Consider the following 19,211-nt stretch of genomic DNA (forward strand, 5'->3'; position numbering starts at 1 on the left):
GGTCAACTGTGCTATACGCAGCAGCGTGAAGCACGGTAAGAGTCTTACCAAAACTTCTCCGCAGAGGCTTATAGAAGTTGAGCATAGTTTCATTCAGGAGAAGCACAATCATCTCATGCAATCAAAATCATCAAAAGTGATTTCACAGAAATGGATATGTACTTTTAAAAAGTTGTATTTTAGCTAGGGTCTAACACCAGGCAAAAAACATGTCTATTTATGAAAAGTCAAGACAGCAGCACAATTTTAAAAACAACAATAATAATTAGCACACACTGGCTCATGTTTTTAAAGCATTTTACAAAAATCTTGATTAATTAATCCTCACAACACCCTTGTGAGATAGGTAAGTATTATTAGTCCCATTTTAGAGACAGGCATGGAGAGAGTATGACCTGCTCACCACCACACAAGTCAAATCCAGGAACAGAACACCAGATTTTCCAGTTTCCTGCCACACATGATCTGACCTCTTAAAAGATGCTGGTTTTTAATAACATTTGTTTCTTCTCATCCCTTTTAAGACACCTGGCTGCATTTCACTCTGATGTGAAAAGGTACCTGCTGAGAGCTACTCAGGATAAACAAGTAGAATTGGTAAATCTCTATATATTTATTTATTTATTTCTAAACAGACTCTGAGCTGCTGGAAGCTGTTTAAAAACTTGACATGGGCACTGCCACAATGCCAATCTTCTCCTCAAGCACCAGGACAGTGAGGCCTATCGGGAATGCTGATACAGCTCAGAATCTGAAAAGAAAAATAAAAATAAAGGTAAATTATTTGCTACTTCCAAATAAGGAATCTCTCTAGTGGGTAGTCTTCTCTGAGAAGAACTCATGTGAGTACAACTGCACTGAAAGCAAAAAAAGATTTTTATCAGGAGATTCTTGAGGTGCAGCCAAGGTGTATATATACATCTCTCAGAAAACCTGGAAACGTGTACATATTGTGCTCTGTGCTAAAAGAGATGGCCTGGAGGCACCAGACATCCCGGGGGTAGAAAATAACTCCCAATAGTCAACTAGAGAAGGATAATTCCCTTAGTATATCGCTCTTGCACTGAACTAATCAGTGAGTCTAGGATTAAAGATTCCAAACCACCTGATAAAATTCAAGTCAATGGATTTAGCTCCTTATAAATGCCAAATCTGGCAGACCCACTGCTGCCTGTTCACAAACCCAGGCTCAGGTGTTAGTGGAGAAACAAATAAAAACAGTCCTTCCACCTTCGGTTACGTATGTCCATTAGATCCTATCTAGAGTCCAGGAAGTGACTTTCATGACAGCTCGATCTGAAGATCCTCCCCGTACTTTCGGATCAGCTTTGTGTGGTTATGGTCCACTGACCACTGCTCTGGGAGGTATTTGGGCTGCATGCTGTCCAAGAAGTGCTGCCGCCAGCGTCTCTCCAACTGCATCAGGGAGCGCAGGCCTCCTTTGGCAAAGCACTGCACCACCTTCAGTCCGTGCGGCATGTAGCTCTCATTGCAGATCCTGCCAGGACAAAAGCAGAGTTCATTTTCACACAAGCCCACTGTCAGACTCCTGACCTGTCTGCAGGAAACAGCAAGGCACTGAAGATGATTTCAGTTGTGCGGTTTAATTACAGCCACATGGTGTAAGCTAACCAGGAGGGGAGCTGGGAGAGAAACTTCTAAGGCTTGCTTCAAGGCCAGGCTGCTTTCTGGAACACAGCTACACCGGAAAGCTGGCATCTTTGAAATGAGTTGAGTGAATTCTTTTATAACAATACTAAATAAAGCTCTCAAGGCCCATTACAAGCTCCTCAGGAGACAGACTGCCGACTTCTCAAGGCAAGAACCACACGATATTCCAGAGCTCTGACCCTGCCATTGGATTCCCTGCCTGGATAGGCACTGAGATGTTACATAGGCACATCACAAACAAAAAGCTTAACAAGGAGAAAATACTGTCTTCATGCAGACAAAGATCAGATACTAGTTAAGAACAGGTATTTGGGGAGGCTTAAAGACAGGAGACTTCTGATATGATTGTCCTTCAGTCTCCCTCCCCGATCCATCCTTCAAAAGGAAGCAGCAAATAGTAAAGGAGAAGAGGGATGAGCAAGAACAGAAGGAGATTGCTGGAAGAGAAATGAAGAGAGGAAAACAAGTGCTGCAACCCACAGACCACTACCAGCATGAGGGGAAAAGAGGATAAACAAGTGCACAATAAGAAGTTCAGGGTATGACTGTCTATTTAGAGCCTTAGGATACAGCACAATTACCTTCTTTCTCTGCTTTCTAGTTAAGTGTATGAGTACTATAAATCCACACTCTGCAGGCTTATGCAGGCGATAAAGTTGTGGTTTTAGGGGCTCTTTTTGCCTGTGCAGATCAACTGCTACTAGTCTCAAATTCAGAAATTCCTTAACGCCATGATTTTATGGAAGGTACAATCATATCCCAAGGAAACCAGCAATAGGTCTTATTTTCATTAAAAAGCTTAGTGGTAAAAAGCCAGCATGTGTGATCCTCAGCTCTGCAAATGCTGATGGATTTTATTTTGTTTTGCTCCATAAATATTTACCCAAGGTTGTGTGAGCAGACGCCCTTTTGTTGAATTTACATGCTCACATAAACAACTAAAATGTTACATCTACTGCTGGGCTTCTTATACCTGGTTTCCAGAGCAGCTGCTTCCTGGAGCATCTCCGGGGTCACCGCTTCTGTGTTGAAGAAGTCCTTGATGCCTTGCAGAAGTTCTGCCCTTCGGGGATCAGGCAGGCTGTCTGCATTCAGCAGAGCTCGGGCCCCTGAGCGCACCTGCCTGCGCAGAGGGTCCTCCAGCATGCGCACTCCCTCCTCGGAGCCAATGGGAGCACCAAACTCCTCAGCCAGCTGCTGCTTGAGGTGGTTGTCGTAGTAATTGGAGACGGCGTGGCAGGACGTGCAGAGAAGTAGCACGTCATGGGAGTTGTGGTCCTTCATCTGGATGGGGAAGTGTCTTCGGTATTCGTGAGGAACAATGTTCTTCCTGGGGAAGACAAATCAGCCAGCTCATTATACCTGCCTGGAGCTGCTACTCCCTGATTTCTCCTCTTCCTGGCCCACAAAAGTACAACTAATAATAAAAGTGCAGGAAAACAAACATCAGCAGTGCCAGGATTCTCAGTGCACCACAGAAGTTTCAGAAATCCCTCACCTGTACTTCTCTCTCCAGGTTTTCTACATTTCTCTTTTTTAAGAAGCACACCTGCTACTTAAACAGCAGCAAAGTCAAAAAGCTCACCTTTTGTGACCTCATAAAGTTCAGGCTCACCTAAGCCTTCCAAAAATATAAGGATTAAGTACCAGAAGGCATAGCATATTTATTTTCAGAAGAGAATGCCATCAGAACAGTATGTGTTTGCTACTACTGCCCCCTGTAATTCAACCAGCAACACAACGTTCTACCCAAGGACCAATTCCTCTACCCTCTGTAAGAGGAAAGGCTGACCTGGTCAATGTCAAACTTACCCAGATACACGTGACCAGAGTATTCAAACAGCGACAGACCTTCTAGGATGTGAACACACATATTTCAGCCCACTAACCACGCTTCTGGATGCTGAACTAGATGCAGACTTCAGTCTTGTTGTTATTTTTGTTTTTAAATTAGATACAACTTTTTCTTACCCCACTAAGCAACTCACCGGATGTAGGACTCCCGTTTGCCACACACAACACACAGGTTCTCTTTGACTGTCAGATAATAATCGACTTGAGACTCGGGACGTCCTGAAGGCTCAAACCGCAGCTTCACAACGAACGGGTCTGTGCTAACTAGGTCTGAAAGAGTACAGGCAAGCAGAGAATATTCAAGACAATGTTGTATTTGAAAGCGAGGATAACGATGCTAAAACAAGGGAGACATCCTAACAGAATTTTCAGTAAGAAAGGATAGCAAAAAAAGCATGCCCAGTTATCAAAGAAACATGAAAAAAATGCTGTATTTTAAATATCAACAGGGAAGTTAGTGTGCTCACCTCCGATCCCCTTGTCCAGATACCACTGAGCCTTCTTGCGATCGCAGGTGCAGAGGGGCTGTCCATCTGGTGCGTGCAGGAAGCAGTTGTCATACAGTGGAGATTTTCTGTGAAACAAGGATAACATTGCAAAAACTATAATAACATGCCAGAAAAACAGCTCTCTACAGTGATGTGTTCCACACTGCAACTCCTGCAACCTCATCCAAATCACAGGAGGGAGAGGAGCCCTTAAAGACATAGTTTATGCTGCTGAGCACTGCACAGGCTGCTGCTGAGGGAAGCAGAACATCTAAAAATGTATCTGAGGTTCATGAACTGACTGTAAGGTATCTTTGCTCTCCTAATGCCAATAGAAGTGCTAACTCTGAATCCCAGTTTTCAAGAGATACCACTAATGACCACGGTTTTCCAAAAAAAAAAAAAAAAAAAAAAAAAAAAAATTATGTTAGAAAAAAATAGATGAAAAGTCAAGAACAAAGATGAGCTCCAAGCAAGCTGAAGGAGTGTTATCAGCCTGTAGACAAAGCCATTTCAGGAATCTGCTACCAGCTACCTAAGCCCATGTTGTAATGATTTATGAAGATGATTTTTCTAAAACTTAGTGTTAACAGCAATTATTTCATTCATCCAAGAGCAACATTAGGAAAAAAAACAACCATTGGAGTACTGGAAATTCACTCAGTATTCGTTCAATTCACTGAGCATTCACTCAGCAGAGCTCTACCAGCTAGAAAGACTGATTCACAGGCCATGTAATCTAACAAAATGGTCTCTCCTGATGTCAGCGGGGGTGTGTGGGAGTAAAAAAAAGTTATAATGATACAGGAGATCTCTTCCCACCAAACATCAGCAGTTGAACTCAATCACCATCATAATGAGTGCTTCCCAACTCTAAATTAATAAACATTCAAACATGCTTACAGAAAGGAAAATAGAAAAGGACTTCTGAAATCACATCCAGCCTTACCCGAACTGGACTGCTGGAGATACTGCAAGAAACAGCAGGTCTACAAATCTCTCATGAAATCAAGCATGGTTAAAAACAATAAATAAATAACCAAGCAACCATAGGGAGATATCAGTTTAGTTTGGAATTCAATTGTGTTTAAATTTTAATCCTCCCATAAAGTATAGTCCTTCTGTTTTGTATGACAGGCTCCAAATTTAAGTATATATATCTGAAGGGGCTTTTTGTGTACAATACAGTATTATTAATGATTGCTAGTGAAATCTATGTTATTGACTACAATACAAAGGACTCTACTGCCAATCCTGTAAACTCCACTGCCAAAAAAGAGGAGAAAAATACCAAAATGAATCTTTTTCTTCCCAAGTAAAGGTGAAGGTGGGGCAGGAGGGTGTTCAAGTTCCTACATCCATGTGATTGATTTTATTAGAGTGCACCCTAATGTAAACAAATATACTAGGTCTCTGTGTTTCCCACTACGCTGAGCTTAAAGAGATCACTCCTACTTGTTTAATCTAAAAACAACTGAACTCACAATAGCAACAGGCCATAATAATTTAGCATTTGTCCCACAGAAGAGCCTGCTGGCTGGGGATCCTGAATCCAGCAACAGTTGCCTCCGCAAGGGCAAAGTAGAGCCATTCCCTCCTCCCTCCCTGGCATAAGGAGAAGCGCAGTGCTTTGATGCTGCTACAGATGGTTCTCCCTGTGCTCCCTGGCACCTCACATAATCCCGCTCACCCCTGGTAGCTTTCAGGTCTGCTGTCCCCTGACATCTCTGTGACCACAGTGACCTGGAACAGCACAGTACGAACACCAGCTCACGAGGCAGATCCTGCTCACAGGACAATTTCTGTGCAGCTGCCCCCTTGTCCCTGGAGGAGACAGGGTTCAGATGTTTGGAAACGCCACCCAGACAGCCAGCTGGCTCCTGCTAGGCCTCTGCTCCTGAGCTAAGGCCTCCATATTGTAAGGGAAGGTAAAAACTGAAGACCTCCCCTCAATCTATTATGTAGTACAGACCCGAGTTCCCCTGTCACTTCCAATAGAGAGGAACTGGGAAAACAGAAATAGGATCTGGCTCTCGTGCATGTTTGGTGCTGTTTCCCTTCTCAGTTCTTATTGTCCTCTTTGCTTAATGAATAGAGCCGGAAGTATCAATCAAAGTTTTTTCACCTGTGGTGCAAGGAGTAAAATTTGCTCACAAACTTACCTTGCAGAATATCCCACACCCAGAGGCTTTCGCTTCTGCCTCCGAGGATCTCTCACTTGCTGACTGCCAGAGGACTGGACATTCGCTGAAGATTTCCGATTCTTTACTTTCTGAGGGGAGCGTGTCTCTCCACCCTTCTCTCCTGCGCTGCCACTCCTCCTCCCTCTAAATGGGATATCCACCAAGCCCTGGCATTTGCTCAGTACTTTTTCCCAAGTAGCAGCAGAGTTTTCACCATCTGATACAGCAGGGAGGCAGGCAAATCCCAGCAAATGGAGGAACAGAGCCACTGAGATCTGGGCATCCCTAGCAGCATACAGTACCTGCAGAAAAGCACAGACACTGGGATACTGGCAAGCAGCAAACACTCCCCCAAACACCATCAGTCTTTAACACTAGATTCAGTAAAGCCAGAAGCTGGATTTGTTTTCCCTTGTTCCCTTTTGGCACAATGCCTACTACCGTCCAATGTGATTATTTATCCTGTCACTCCCTCTACTGGTCACTGATTTTGTAGACATCTGCAGCATGACTAAAGAACACAAGCAATTAGGGAAACCATGATAGGCTAAAGATGGTGAACAAGGTTTCCAGGGTCTTTATCTGATATTGCACTGACTGCTATAAATTGGAGGAAAGAAAACAAACAAGTGCGGCTTTGGGTGCACAAACCGCTGGTTCAAGGGATCTGGCCTTACAGATCTTCCAGGATTAAAGGAAAACAAGGGTCAAGAATCCAGAGAGAATGACAGAAAATTGTCTTCATGGAAAAGGAGGGAAACTCAGGCAGAGGCTAAAATGGGCTTCATATCATAGTCACACAGAAGCTATTGAAGCAGAACTCAAAGAAGGACACGATCTCCCTGTTACAATGCCTCTCCTCTAATAAGAAGTTTGCTTTTCTTCCCAAAACACAGAGTTGAAGTGGAAGACACACCTGATGTTGTGTCAGTTCTTCTGCCTCCCAGTTGCTGCAACGCATATGAGGAGACTTGTCAAGTGGGCAGTTCAGGACTTTTTCAGCTAAGGACTTAAGGCTAAGGCAGTTGTGAAGTAGATCCTTCCTTCAGTTTTAACAAAGAAAGCAAAAGAGGCATATTAAAAATGAAACTAAACACTCATGCAAATTTAGACAGCCTCACGCAACCTGGTTCTGCCAGAACACAACGCACTCGATGCACGACTCCCACTCAAGCAGCATACAGGCCCTCACCCTCCTCTCCACTAAAATGTCCGACCTAGATTTGGTAATTACCTAGTGTCTGCAATATGCAAAACAGGCAAGGCTGGGAGCTGGTAACATCTCAGACTGAAGTATCTGGCTCTGAACTACCTGCTTCTGAAATAGAGAGGTCTGTCATAGAGTGAAGGACTGTCTGCCCTAGGGATTCATCAGCCACTTAATAAACAAGCCTGGAGACATTTTCTGAGGAGCATGAGAGCCAGGAATGACTCAAGAAGAATCCATCCTCAGTGCTAAAAAGGCACCATCAGGTCACCAAATCCATGCCCCACGTCACTAACAATGCACATTGACTGAATATGAAGAACATTCCCAAGTAAAACATTTTTATTTTTTTTTTTTAAAGAAAGAACAGAGGATGATAAAATAGCATCACAACTGTAACCTATAATAGGAAACACTGATATTAGAACAGAAAATTGGAGCTAGTTGGGTTTTTTTTAGCAATTTTTCAAGAAATCCTGTAATTTAACAGTTCCACTTAAGTGCCACTCACACTTTTACCCCATAGTTTCAGGCAGTGTCTTCAAGCATCTGTTTACATTGTGAGCTCTCTGACCATCTTGTATCACTGTGCCTGGACTTCTTACAAGACAAGGCAAGATACTCAGAAAAGCCCTTACAAGTATTACATGAGAAGACAAACTGACACAATTAGCATTCATGATTTCATTTCCTTTAAGGCCACAGAATACAAGCCTGCCCATGCTCTAAAGAAAGTGTCCCATCCCAAGAACACCAAACCTACCTGCCTGACATCATCCAGCACACACAAATTACTTTTTAATATTTCAAACTCAAATGGTGTACTAGAAACAGAGCTGCCTCTGTCTTCAGACACTTACCGCTGTCTCATGGCTAAATATCGGAGATCCACGCTCCCTTTGACTGGAAGACCATAGTCCTGAAGTAACTTGCAAGCATCTTCCCAGCATCCCACCCCTACTTTCAACACAGCACTATCTGCCATGATGTCCAACAGGGTCTTTGGGATAGTCTGTCCACTGGCAACAAGCCTGGGCAACCGGATGAGGACACAGAAGCCACTGGAAGAAGCCATTTGTAGAAGGGATACAGGGTTTGCTTTTCCCTCCACAGATACCTGAAATAAAGGTAAAAATCACAGCTGGGTTACTAGCAGTACTGCAGCTGGACCAAATTGTAAAACAGCCCACCAAAGACAGGAAATACTTATCAGACTATGCAATTGAAAGCTTTTCCTGCACAAATTATGTGATTTGTTTCACAGTATTACTGTCCCACAATTACTTCTTGCTACAACCTCACAAGAGAAATTTTCCTCCTTTCACCCTTGCCCCTCACAGCTGGCAGAAGCAAGCAGACACATTCCTTAATCCACGTCAGCACTACAAAAGTGTTTATAGCACACTGCTTAACTGCGGCTTGTACTAATGAATGTGGGGTGAATAAACTTCCAGCCAAAATGATGGTGAAGACAAGCTTCATAAATGACTCAAAGTCTGTTCCAAGAGCTCACACAGGCAAACATACAAGCAGCAGATGAATACTGCTTTCTGGTATGCCCACAGAGGTCTATCTTCTTATCAGCATTATCCTCCTCTTCTGGTTTATTAATTTGAAGAAACTCTTTGGTACACAGATGGACTTAAAATATTGTAAATCTGAACTATTTTAGTAAACTACGTGAAAAGAGATACTATATAAAACGTATGGTGCTATTTAGCCATGTTATCACTGCACGTTTAGAACTAGATTTATCACAGAAGTTCAGCAAACAAATGCAAGTATTGAACTAAAAATTTACAGCCAGCAGACTTAAACGTGAGCACAATCAAAACTAGTGGATAATTCCCTGGTGTCACGATAGATAATCACGGTTTCGATAGCCAGCCGAGCCGTGCCCATTCCAGCAGAGGCACAGCTCCTCCCTCGATGATTCCCTGCTGCGCTTTGCAACCTGGCGGCGAGGCCCTGCGATCACTCACCCACTCGCAGTCGATCCCAAGCACCGGCCGCTGCTCCAGCTCCTTCTTCAGCAGGGGCTCGACCCGCTCCCACTCCTCCTGCTCGGAGACGACCACGATGTCCGCACCGGGGCTCCTCTGTGCCCGGGACGAGGCGGGCGGCGTGCCGAAGGCAGGCACCTCCTCACCCTCATCCTCAGCCTTCAGCAGCGCCTCATCTCCCAGCCCCCTGCCCGCGTCCCCTCGCGGCTGCCCGCAGCTCGCTGTCCCCCTGCGGCGCCGCGCTGCCCTCCACAGCGCCAGGCCCCCCACCGCCACACCCAGCAGGGTCGCCACAGCCACCGTCACCGCCGCCTGCCTGGGCATCCTTATCCCTTCCCTTCACCCGCTCGGCGCTTTATCGCGGCCTGCGAGGAGAAAGCAGAGAGGTGGCAGCTCCACGGGCCGGCCCCGGCCTCCAAGCCTCGGTCTCAGCCGTCCCCGCACCGGGCAGCCCCGCCGCTACCTGCGGGGGCTCGGCGGCGGGCGGCGGGCTCCGAGCCTGCCCCTCAGGAGCCGGCGGCCCCTGGGCGCCGCCATCTTGTAGGGCCGCTGAGGCGGGGCGGGCGGCGGGCCGGCCTCCAGCCCGGCACCGGGCGCTGCCGCCTCCAAAATGGATGTTTTTGGTGTTAACTTGGCCACTTGTAGCGTAATTGTCACAGCGGGGAGGAAGGGCTCCCCAGGAGAGCTGGCATTGAGCAGGCAGATCGCCCGCAGGGTGCTCCCAGAGGAGCAGGGTTTCAGCAGGATGACCCATCCATCCCCTACAGCTCCAGCAGCCAACAGCTCACCCTAAGGAGCGGGGCTCAGCCCAGGGCAGCGAGACGTCAGGTCTCACAGGCGATGGGATCAAGTTGGGAAAAGTTTGTTTTCCATTGAGTGGTCTGTTTTGAACACACAAATGCTTTAGTAACAGCTCCTGTATCTTTCTTTTTTTTTTTTTTTTTTTTTTTCTCTGTAAAGACCCTCAATCTTGCTCTGCACCAAATAAATTTTTATCCACTTTGATATTAACCCCCCGGGCTTTACAGAGCAGTGCAACTTTGCACGCTGTAGCAACACACCTCTTGTTCCTGTTCGCTCTCCCCTACAAGAAGAGGTGCTCCTTCCTCACAGCCATACCCGGGCCACAGCTTCTCCTTCCATCCCAGATCCAATGCCCCAGACCCAGCTGACAGCTGAAATGCACGTCACAGGGCAGGAGGCTACGGCTCTGAGCTCATCACACAACGCAGGGTGTGCACAGGAGAAAAAGCTGGGGTGGCCTGGCTCTACCTGCGAGTTCCCACAGCCAGATGGAGATGTTCTCCTTCCCTCGCTTCATTCCCCTGCCTCCCCCGAATTGTACAAAGCTTTGTGTTACATGGTCATTGTAACCAAGTACAGACCTGGAGCACTGCTTGGATTTTACCACAGTTCCCGTTAAACCCGACTGACTGCTTGCTCCCTGCTCCCTTGCTCCAGCACTAGCATTTCCTTAATGACAGGGGCATTCAGGCAACTGATCCACCTGTAAACTAATCCAAAGGGAGAAGAAAAAATAACATTTGGGGTCACTACAGACTTATTTCAGAGACCACATACCCAAGTCCCGAGAAGCCTCTGTGACTGCACTTCAAGGTCCAGCCACCCTGTTGGGTGCAGGCAGTGCATCTTTAAGCACTCTGTCAGAGACTCAAGCTCAGAATAGTGACCAAATCTGAACAAATCTGCAAAGTTTATTCATATCCGCATCCGTTTGTAATAAACTGACATCCACCCAGAAACAGGCCAGTGAAGACAGGCCAACGTGAAACAGGCCAGTCTTCCCTTTTACAAAGTGTTTATTTCAGTTTCTAAGGTAATAGGACTTTTGTGTAAAGAGAGGAAAAATAAAATATCCTAGCACTTATTACACAGTACAGAGAAAATATGACATAATGTAATGCCCAAGCCTTGCTTTTCAATAATAACAAGATTGTATCCTTGGCTGCACCTAAAGCCTTTGTTTTTCATGCTATCACTGACACCGAGTCCTGTAAACCACAAGTCTCTTTAACAGCTTGTCTTACTACCTACATATCCATTTATTCAAGTGTAAAGGTTAAATTAAAAATAAATGAAAGCAACTGATGCATGAGTGCACTCTGGAAAAAAAAAAAAAAAAAAAAAAAGTTCCCAAAGCCTGATGGGGACATTGCCAAAGATGAGAAGGTAACCAAGTGAGCAAACACCAACTGCTGGCTTAGCCTTACTTACGAGAAATCTGTTGCAGCAGGTAACTGAAGCCTTTACATGGTAAACAGCAAAATTTACTTTTCTTTGTCTCTCTGTAACCTGATCTGAGATCTCTGCAGAGATCGATGTCAGAAGACTCATTTTTAGCCTGATTTCCTAAGGAAAGAAGGCTTATGCAATTACACTGTCTGTTGGCGTTTCTGCCTGTGGGTCCCCTTTCTTCCTGCCTTTCCTTGCCAAAAAAAAGGCACGTTTAAGCCATTGCCCAATTCCATCTAAATTTGTACAAAGAGATAGAGCTTTCAAAGGTGACTTCTGTGAAATGCAAAGCTGAGTCAATGAAACAGACCCTAATAAAACTGCCACTGATAAAATATCAAGCATGTGCAGACACTGCTTAATATACATCAGAGAATCCACACAGCGGTGCCACATCAGGACAAGTCCATAGGAAACCAGGCTTCACTTGTTCTGCTGATCACAGAAAAAAATATTTTTATAATCCCATTAGCTCATCCTTTAACAGGGAGAAGACTAGAGTAAATGACTCAGTGTTCAAAGGAAAATCAATGATAGTGGAATATCAAAGGAGAGAGGCTCCAGTCAAGACCTAAATTGCTGCGAGCAGACAATGAGCAGGGAGCTGCGTGGAGTCCCCACTAGCTCATTAATAACCCTGCATTTGGGGCCCCATCCCAAGCTACATAAGAAAGCCAAACTCACATTTCAGCTCCTAATGTGATTTATCTTCCTTGTGTCAATGCTGGTAACCCCATGACTACATCTTCAAACCAGTCATTTCGAGCAGGATTTTTTTTTTTTAATTTTTTTTTTTAAACAGGGCTGGTACAGGGAGGTAGTAGGACGACTTCTTTTGTCAAAAAGTCATAATGAGATCAATTTGAAATCAACTGTGAAGCCACATCCTAAAGGTGGAGTTTCACGCTGTAACAAGGTGGATGGAAGGTTTAGCTCCTACTGAAAAAACAATTCTGCTTCCTCCTACCTGTAGTCTTCCTTCTACTGCCTTCCTTCTGCGAACATTGGTGCCAGCCTGATTTAAGGAATTTAGTGAGCAGAAAGCTAACACAGCAAAAAATAGAGTTTTCTCCTGGTTTAACTCCTTGGAGTGGCTCACCACAGAGCCAGATCTCAGTGAAACTACATCCCAAGCCAAAAGATGAATCAGCTGCAACTCCCTCAGTGAAGGGATCTGCCAGAGTTTGCAGGTTTTGCAAAGAATCTGAAACAACAGCCCTCAGAGGTGTGAGCTGCCAGATTGATCCCATGAGGATGAGCTGTATTACCATTAATCATCACCAACATATTTCTCCATTAATTGCCAACTCTTTCATTGTGTATGTAGGAATAGAGAGGAATTTCACATTTTTGTTTCTTGAAGGGCTGCTAAACTTACCTCAGTGGTTGAGTTCCAGAAGACACAGTAAGTTGGCCCCACAGTTCATGCTTGCTTAAAAGGTGACAACCCCCATCTCCCAAAATCCTGCTCCCAGCTGCACCCTCCTGACTGGCCTGTGCTAATTTGGGCATCCATTGGGACACCTCCATGAACCAAATGAAATCAGTAAAATGTTAGACAAACAGGCCCAATGAGCAGCAGCAGCAGCACAAAGAAAGGGACGGAACACATAGCCAAGAAGAATAAAGCCTCCTTTCAGCAGCTACAAGTCATTAGATCAGCTCAGCTGCGTGTTCAAGCTACATCTTTAGCTGAACAGCCTCAAGGGGTGACATTTGAGAGAACAGCACTCATTCTCCCCACCTTTCTGGTCTGTGAAATGAATAAGCAAAAGGAGAAAAGCCCAGAAGCCACCTAATTTCCACTAGAGGGAATAAACTGCACAAGAGGAGTTATTAAGGGAAAAAAAAAAAAAAAAGACATGGCTGAAAAATGATATCATCTTCTTGGCTCACCCTCCTTTTCCTTCTATTTCTCAAAAAAATCAAGCGTGTTATAAATAAATAAAAGCCTTGACCCAGACCCCCCTCCTTCTCTAATGGCTGCCCTGTCTCTGTTGCACCTGTAGACTAACCCCATAGATATCTGAGCATTGGCGTCCAAATCTCTTTTCTATTTCCACTTTGGATCAACCGAAGCCATTCAAAGGCTCAGCAGTGCTCAGAAAAATGTATTTAAACCTCATTGTCTTTGACTTGACACAATCAACCATGCTTCACTTGAAGTCTTCTCCTTTACTATTTAGGCCTTTCTTCCAAGTGTTCTTTGGCAGATTCTCCTCATGCTGTGTCACAGAGCTGTATCCTTGGCCTCCTGCTTTTATCCTCCCACGTTATCTCTGAGTTATCTCATCTGAAATACAAATACAACTACCATCTCTGTGCTGATGATTTACAGATCTGCTCCTTTCCCCAGAGCGATCTCCCTCTATCCAAACTCAAATCATAGCCTTCTCTTTTCTGTGGATGATGACTAGCAGGAAGCTAAAGCTCAGCGAAGCTGGAACATGGCTCTTTCTCTTTCCTAAAAGTCCTCTCATCTTCTTTGTGCATATCTATGGATAACATCGCTGGTCTACCTGCCATTCAAGCTTCCATGTCAACTATCAGTTCTTACTGAGACCTCTCTGTAGACACAAGCACCCAGGGTATGTCTAAATTTAGGCTTCTGCTATGAGGCATCTTTTAGACAAAGTCCTTTGATCCATTCTTGGATCCCTTGCTTAGGTCTTTTGCTTCCATACCCAGACTGCCCCAACACCTCTCCCTCCAGCACTGACCAACGCGGCTCATAACCCCACAGCCTTTAACCGCTGTGAATGCCATGAACTGACAATACAGGGAAGCTGACTGTAGTCCTCCTTTTAACGATCAAACATGCCACAACCATCAAATGGAAACCACTAATGCAATTTTAACTCATTCTGCCAATTCAAATTTGGTCAGAACAAAATGTTGATGGGATAATTTTGTACAAGCAGACATTAAAAACAGATCAGGTATTGTCAGTCCTTCCAGAGGGAGAACAAAAACTCTGTAGCATGGGCACAAGCTAATGTGAGAGTAATGTGACAGCATGGCCATACCTGATCCAGATTATTTCAGTAGCAGTGGGAGATCTGGTTGCATACAGGTTTAGAATTAGCAACCCTGAAACCACAACCCAAGGCTGTTTATGTAGACCATTACTCTGACCACATCACTTCTCTGTTTGAAGCATTCTGATAGTTCCCTGTTCTGTATTGCAACAAACATTATTTACTTATCTGCATTCTCCTCTGCAGAAAGCCATCTCCCTGTTCATTACCTCCCATTTCCTTTTCCGTTGAATCCTTCCTTCCTATTGTCTACTTGTTAAAATTACAATCAAAACATGTTTGTTCTTTGTTTCACGCTGCTTTTGAGGCATGCAGGAGACTAACATCCTACAGAATCAAGCTGCTCAAGCAGTGGGTACAAACAGACCTTGAAGTACCCTGCCCAGCCTACGGTCTAGCCAGACTCAGGCCAGCTTGGCCCATGTTGCTCAAACAGTTCCAGCACAGCACCCTTTGCGCTAGCATGTCCCATAAAATAGAAATTTGTAGAAGTTGAATTGGTTTGACTAGGTACTGTCCAGGCTGAATTCCATTCTAAGCTGCAGAAGTTTCCTGTGAAGCTAGAAAAAGATGCTTCACTGGTGCTACTCCAGCATGACTCAGACCTATCGATGTATGTGTTCTGATGAGACTACAGCATTCAGGCATTAGCGCAGCAACATGTTATTTTCAGAGGAAAATGTCACCAGTACAGGTCGCGATGAATTTCTTAGGTGTTAAATATTTTAAAAATTAATACAAACAAAGGAGTTGGAGAGCAAAAAATGCTTACCAGTACATTTTTAACCTACATGGATATGTGAAAGAACACTGCATTTTGCAGAAAAGCTTGGCAGTCTGCTATTATTTTTTCTCTCAAATTCTGACAACATGACATCTTTTTCTGACTGCTGACAAATGTGATTTAAAAAAAAAATCAGTTAAGCCTTTCTTGAAAATCCTAGCACTGGGGTTTTAGGGAATAATTTTGTTTATTTATATTTGTTCATGTAAGTACATAGCTTTCCTAGAGACTGGATCCAGTACATGGAGAAAGAGCTTCAGTGATTTTATTATGTCACATTTCAAACAAAATGTTCTTACACTTATTTGTTTCAGTATAAAAGCAAAAATATCCAACCTAAGCAATACTTTAGGAAAGGAGAAAAAACGAACCACACGTGACAGAAGTGACAGCCACATTACGTAATGTATTTCTGGAAGGCTCTTGGATCTTGTAGGGATGCAAGCTGTATGAAAACTATACAGGAGAGAGCAGAATACAAACTGATAGAGTCAGTTTGAAACCTATAGGTAGAAATATATAATATTGCTAATCTATGCTGGGAATTTAGAAGTAACCGTCAATTTCTGATGTAATTGTAATGCTACAGAATGTTTTAGCATGCAAGCCAAAGAGCTATAAAATATGATTTATACCAGTACAATTTACCTGTTTCTGAAGCTAAGGTAATAAACACAAATCATAACTGTCAGGGCCTTTGCCTGTCTATACCAAGGCTTGCTAGACATGTTACATTGCAAAAGCTGGCTATCGACAGCTTTAACTAGAGCAAAATCCTTGTACAGCTCAGATGTAGGAAAGACTAAGTGTTCTGGCTTTCATTTTATTGTTAACATTAATAATTATCATTCCACCAGAAAACTGTTAGTGGACTGTGTCTGGATATTTCTCTCAAATTATTATTGTAACCTTTAATTAACTTTTAAGTTCTGATATTTACACCTATGGATATCACATACGGAAACATGTCTAAAAAGCTGAAATATGAGAAATGTTCACTGATTTTTTAAAATTCCATTCAGATAGTTCATTATTTTATTAGAAGTAAAGCTATAGCACTGTCAACTAAAAAGTATGTTTTATAGGATTTTGTGTTCTTTCTATAAGTCTGTAAGTCTTAGCCAAGAATACCAAAGCACTCAACTGACTTCCTATACTGAAATCATTTTAATTTCCACTGAAAAGCCATCCCTGAAACATGGCAGCAGTCTAGCAGTACCCGGTGATGCTGCCACACCATGGTTAATGTCAGGAAGGGTTTTGTTTGTCTGGGGACACCTAATTCTCAGCAGGTGCAGTTCTGCGTAAGGAAGGCCAGGACTACTGGACTAATTCCTCAGCTTCCCAAAACTGTAGCTTCCATGGGTACTGGCTCTGGTTCTCCTGCACCTGTGGGGAAATACAGTCTTGGGAATTTCGAGCCACAGGTCTGGGAATACTCACCTCGTGTGCGTGGTTGTGCATTGCAAAGTGGGGCTGTGGGCCGCACCTCACAGCGGTTACACCCCCAGCATCACTGCTGTTGTCCTCACAGTGTCAGGTATTACACATGGCAGATGCAGTCCTGTGAAAGAGAAAAAAAAATGTTGTTTTTTCCTCTCACGAACACACAGGTGAGGGTGTCACGCTGCAGTGAAGTACAACAGATTAATTTCACCTGTTTAACCGACTGCCATTCAGCGTTTTGTCGTTGCTGATGAGGAGATTTGCCTGTGCTTCCTCTGGGGCAAAGCCCTGGGAGCCCCGCTCCCCTCAGGAGGGGCACCCATCCTCTGGCCAGCCAGGAGCAGGAGGGAGCGAGCAGCAGCCCCTCGGCGAGCCCTGCAGACACCACCTCAGACCCAGCAAACCCCTCACCACACGCTTTCGGAAACGCCACAGAAACTGCTCAGCGCTCACAGACGACAAAACCCAGCACTGGGGGGGGATGCTTTTCCCTCACGCCCCCTTCCAGCTACCGCTCTGGGGTGGCCCTTTTCCTTTTACTTCAGTCGGGGCGACTTTCCGGAAGGAAATTATAATAAAAAAAATAAATAAAAAAGGGGGAGGGGGGGGGGGGGGAAGAGAAGCGCCGCGACGGGCGAGTGTGGGGACGGTGCCCACCCGCGGCAGCACCTGCCCAACGTTGGCGGCGGGGAGTGCTGGGCTGAGCCGGGTCGGGTCGGGTCGAGCCGGGCAGGGCTGGGCTGAGCTCAAGTGAGCCGAACCGAGCCGTGCCGGGTCAGGGGACTGCGAATTTCCCCGCTCCGCTCCGCTCCGCCGTTAGAGGAGCGAGTTACCAAGCGGCGGCGCGGCGTTAGAGCCGGGCCGGGAGCGGCGGGGAGGCGCGGGCTGCAGCTGAGGATCAGCTGCTGAGGGGAGCGGGGAGGAGCCAGCGGGATCAGGAAGCGGCGGAGTGTCTAACACCTCTCTGCCATGGCTGGCTAAAGAAAAATCATCATAACCATAACAAGGGGGGAAGCGGGGGAGGGGAGGCGGCGGCGGGGGAAGGGGCGGCGGGGGAAGGAGCGGCGGGGAGCGGCGCAGGCGGCAGCATGAAGAGGCGAGGCCGGGGGGGCAGCATGCGGTCCGTGGTGGGGTTCCTGTCCCAGCGGGGCTTGGAGGGGGACCCCCTGCTCACCCAGGACTTCCAGCGGCGACGCCTGCGGGGCTGCAGGAACCTCTACAAGAAGGACCTCCTGGGCCACTTCGGCTGTGTCAATGCCATTGAATTCTCCAACAATGGAGGCCAGTGGCTGGTCTCAGGTAAAGCGAGCGCTCCCCGGCCCTCACCCCCCCCTCCTCTCCCCTCCTCCGCCGCCCCCTCCCCAGAAAGCATCTTCCTCCTCCTCCTCCTCTTCCTCCTCCTCCTCCTCCTCGGCCGCCTCCCCTGCGGCCATGGGGGGGGGGGGGGGGGAGCAGCGGCGGCGGCCCCCGCAGCCGTGCCTCCGAGCAGCGCCGGCCCGGGATTAATGTTCCCCCAAGTGGGGATCTAAAATGGTTGACAGGTTTTAAATTCTGCCCTGGCTGCTGCTGCTGCTGCTGCTGGGGAGCCCCGGACAAAGTTTCTACGCGAGTGTTTGCAGGACGCCGGGGTTGGGTTGAGAGGGGGGGAGCCGGGGGTGCCCTTTTATTTGTTAGATCGTTTGTTTTGCCTCCCCTCCTTTAATAAAAAAAAAAAAAAGGGGGGGGGATTTTATTAGGGGAGGGGAAACAAAACTGCGGGGCTGATGGTGGGAGCCCAGTGACATTTGTCAGCGCCCGCCCGCAGCAGGGGGGGACCGGGGGGGCTCAGCCCGGCCGGGGGCACCGTGGGGGTGGGCACCCGGCTTTGGGGGGGGGGGGGAGGAGGAGGAGAAGGGGTTGTTTAGTTCCTCCTCTTCCTCCTTCCTCCCCTAGCAGGATGCTTGGGGGGAAGAGAGGGGGATTATTTCCGCGGTGATGGGGTTGGGGGGGGGGGGTTAAGGCTCCCCGCTGCTGCCTGCCTGGAGCAGAGGGAGGCCGGGGTGGTGGTGGGGGGGGTGATGCTGTCAGGTCTCAGGGGCTCGACCCCGAGGAAGGGGGGGGGTAAAGGGGTGCCGAGCCTCAAACCCCGGCAGGAAGGGCCGCGGGGCCCCCGCTGCCTCCCCAGCGGCGCTGGGCGCAGGTGCCTGTGCCCGCTGCCCGCCCCCGGGCTCGCCGGGGAGAGGAGGCGACTGGAGGCCGGGGCCTGGCCGGGCGCTGCAGGCCGCGCTGCCCCCCCCTCCCCGGG

General features: G+C 46.5%; 2 protein-coding genes across 6 annotated transcripts in view; one reads left to right on the plus strand and one right to left on the minus strand.

Annotated features, from left to right (window-relative positions):
- Positions 1 to 157: 157 nt before the first annotated feature.
- Positions 158 to 18,233, minus strand: EXD2 (exonuclease 3'-5' domain containing 2). Of its 5 annotated transcripts, XM_082761296.1 has the most exons (11): positions 18,102 to 18,226; positions 17,139 to 17,481; positions 16,925 to 17,045; positions 9,386 to 9,771; positions 8,264 to 8,520; positions 7,113 to 7,239; positions 6,176 to 6,498; positions 3,993 to 4,099; positions 3,660 to 3,795; positions 2,645 to 3,001; positions 158 to 1,498 (listed from the first exon to the last, which is right to left on the minus strand). In XM_082761296.1, the coding sequence occupies exons 4-11, from the start codon at positions 9,728 to 9,730 to the stop codon at positions 1,282 to 1,284; spliced, it is 1,869 nt and encodes a 622-aa protein (XP_082617422.1). In that variant the 5' UTR covers positions 9,731 to 9,771; positions 16,925 to 17,045; positions 17,139 to 17,481; positions 18,102 to 18,226; the 3' UTR covers positions 158 to 1,281. The 5 variants fall into 5 exon arrangements, 4 of the variants coding, with proteins under 4 accessions (XP_082617422.1, XP_082617423.1, XP_082617424.1 ...); XM_082761297.1 differs by lacking the exon at positions 17,139 to 17,481 and having other exon boundaries at positions 18,102 to 18,233; XM_082761298.1 differs by lacking the exons at positions 17,139 to 17,481; positions 18,102 to 18,226 and adding an exon at positions 17,585 to 17,881.
- The window catches only part of DCAF5 (DDB1 and CUL4 associated factor 5), a 69,855-nt gene continuing 68,648 nt past the window's right edge, over positions 18,005 to 19,211 (plus strand). The window contains exon 1 of the mRNA XM_082761294.1: positions 18,005 to 18,226. Within this exon, the coding sequence (XP_082617420.1) occupies positions 18,016 to 18,226 (211 nt within the window). The 5' untranslated portion in view covers positions 18,005 to 18,015. The remainder of the gene's footprint in view (positions 18,227 to 19,211) is intronic.

Source organism: Aythya marila (genome assembly GCF_965140915.1).
Source record: "Aythya marila genome assembly, chromosome: 5".
Lineage (NCBI taxonomy): Eukaryota > Metazoa > Chordata > Aves > Anseriformes > Anatidae > Aythya > Aythya marila.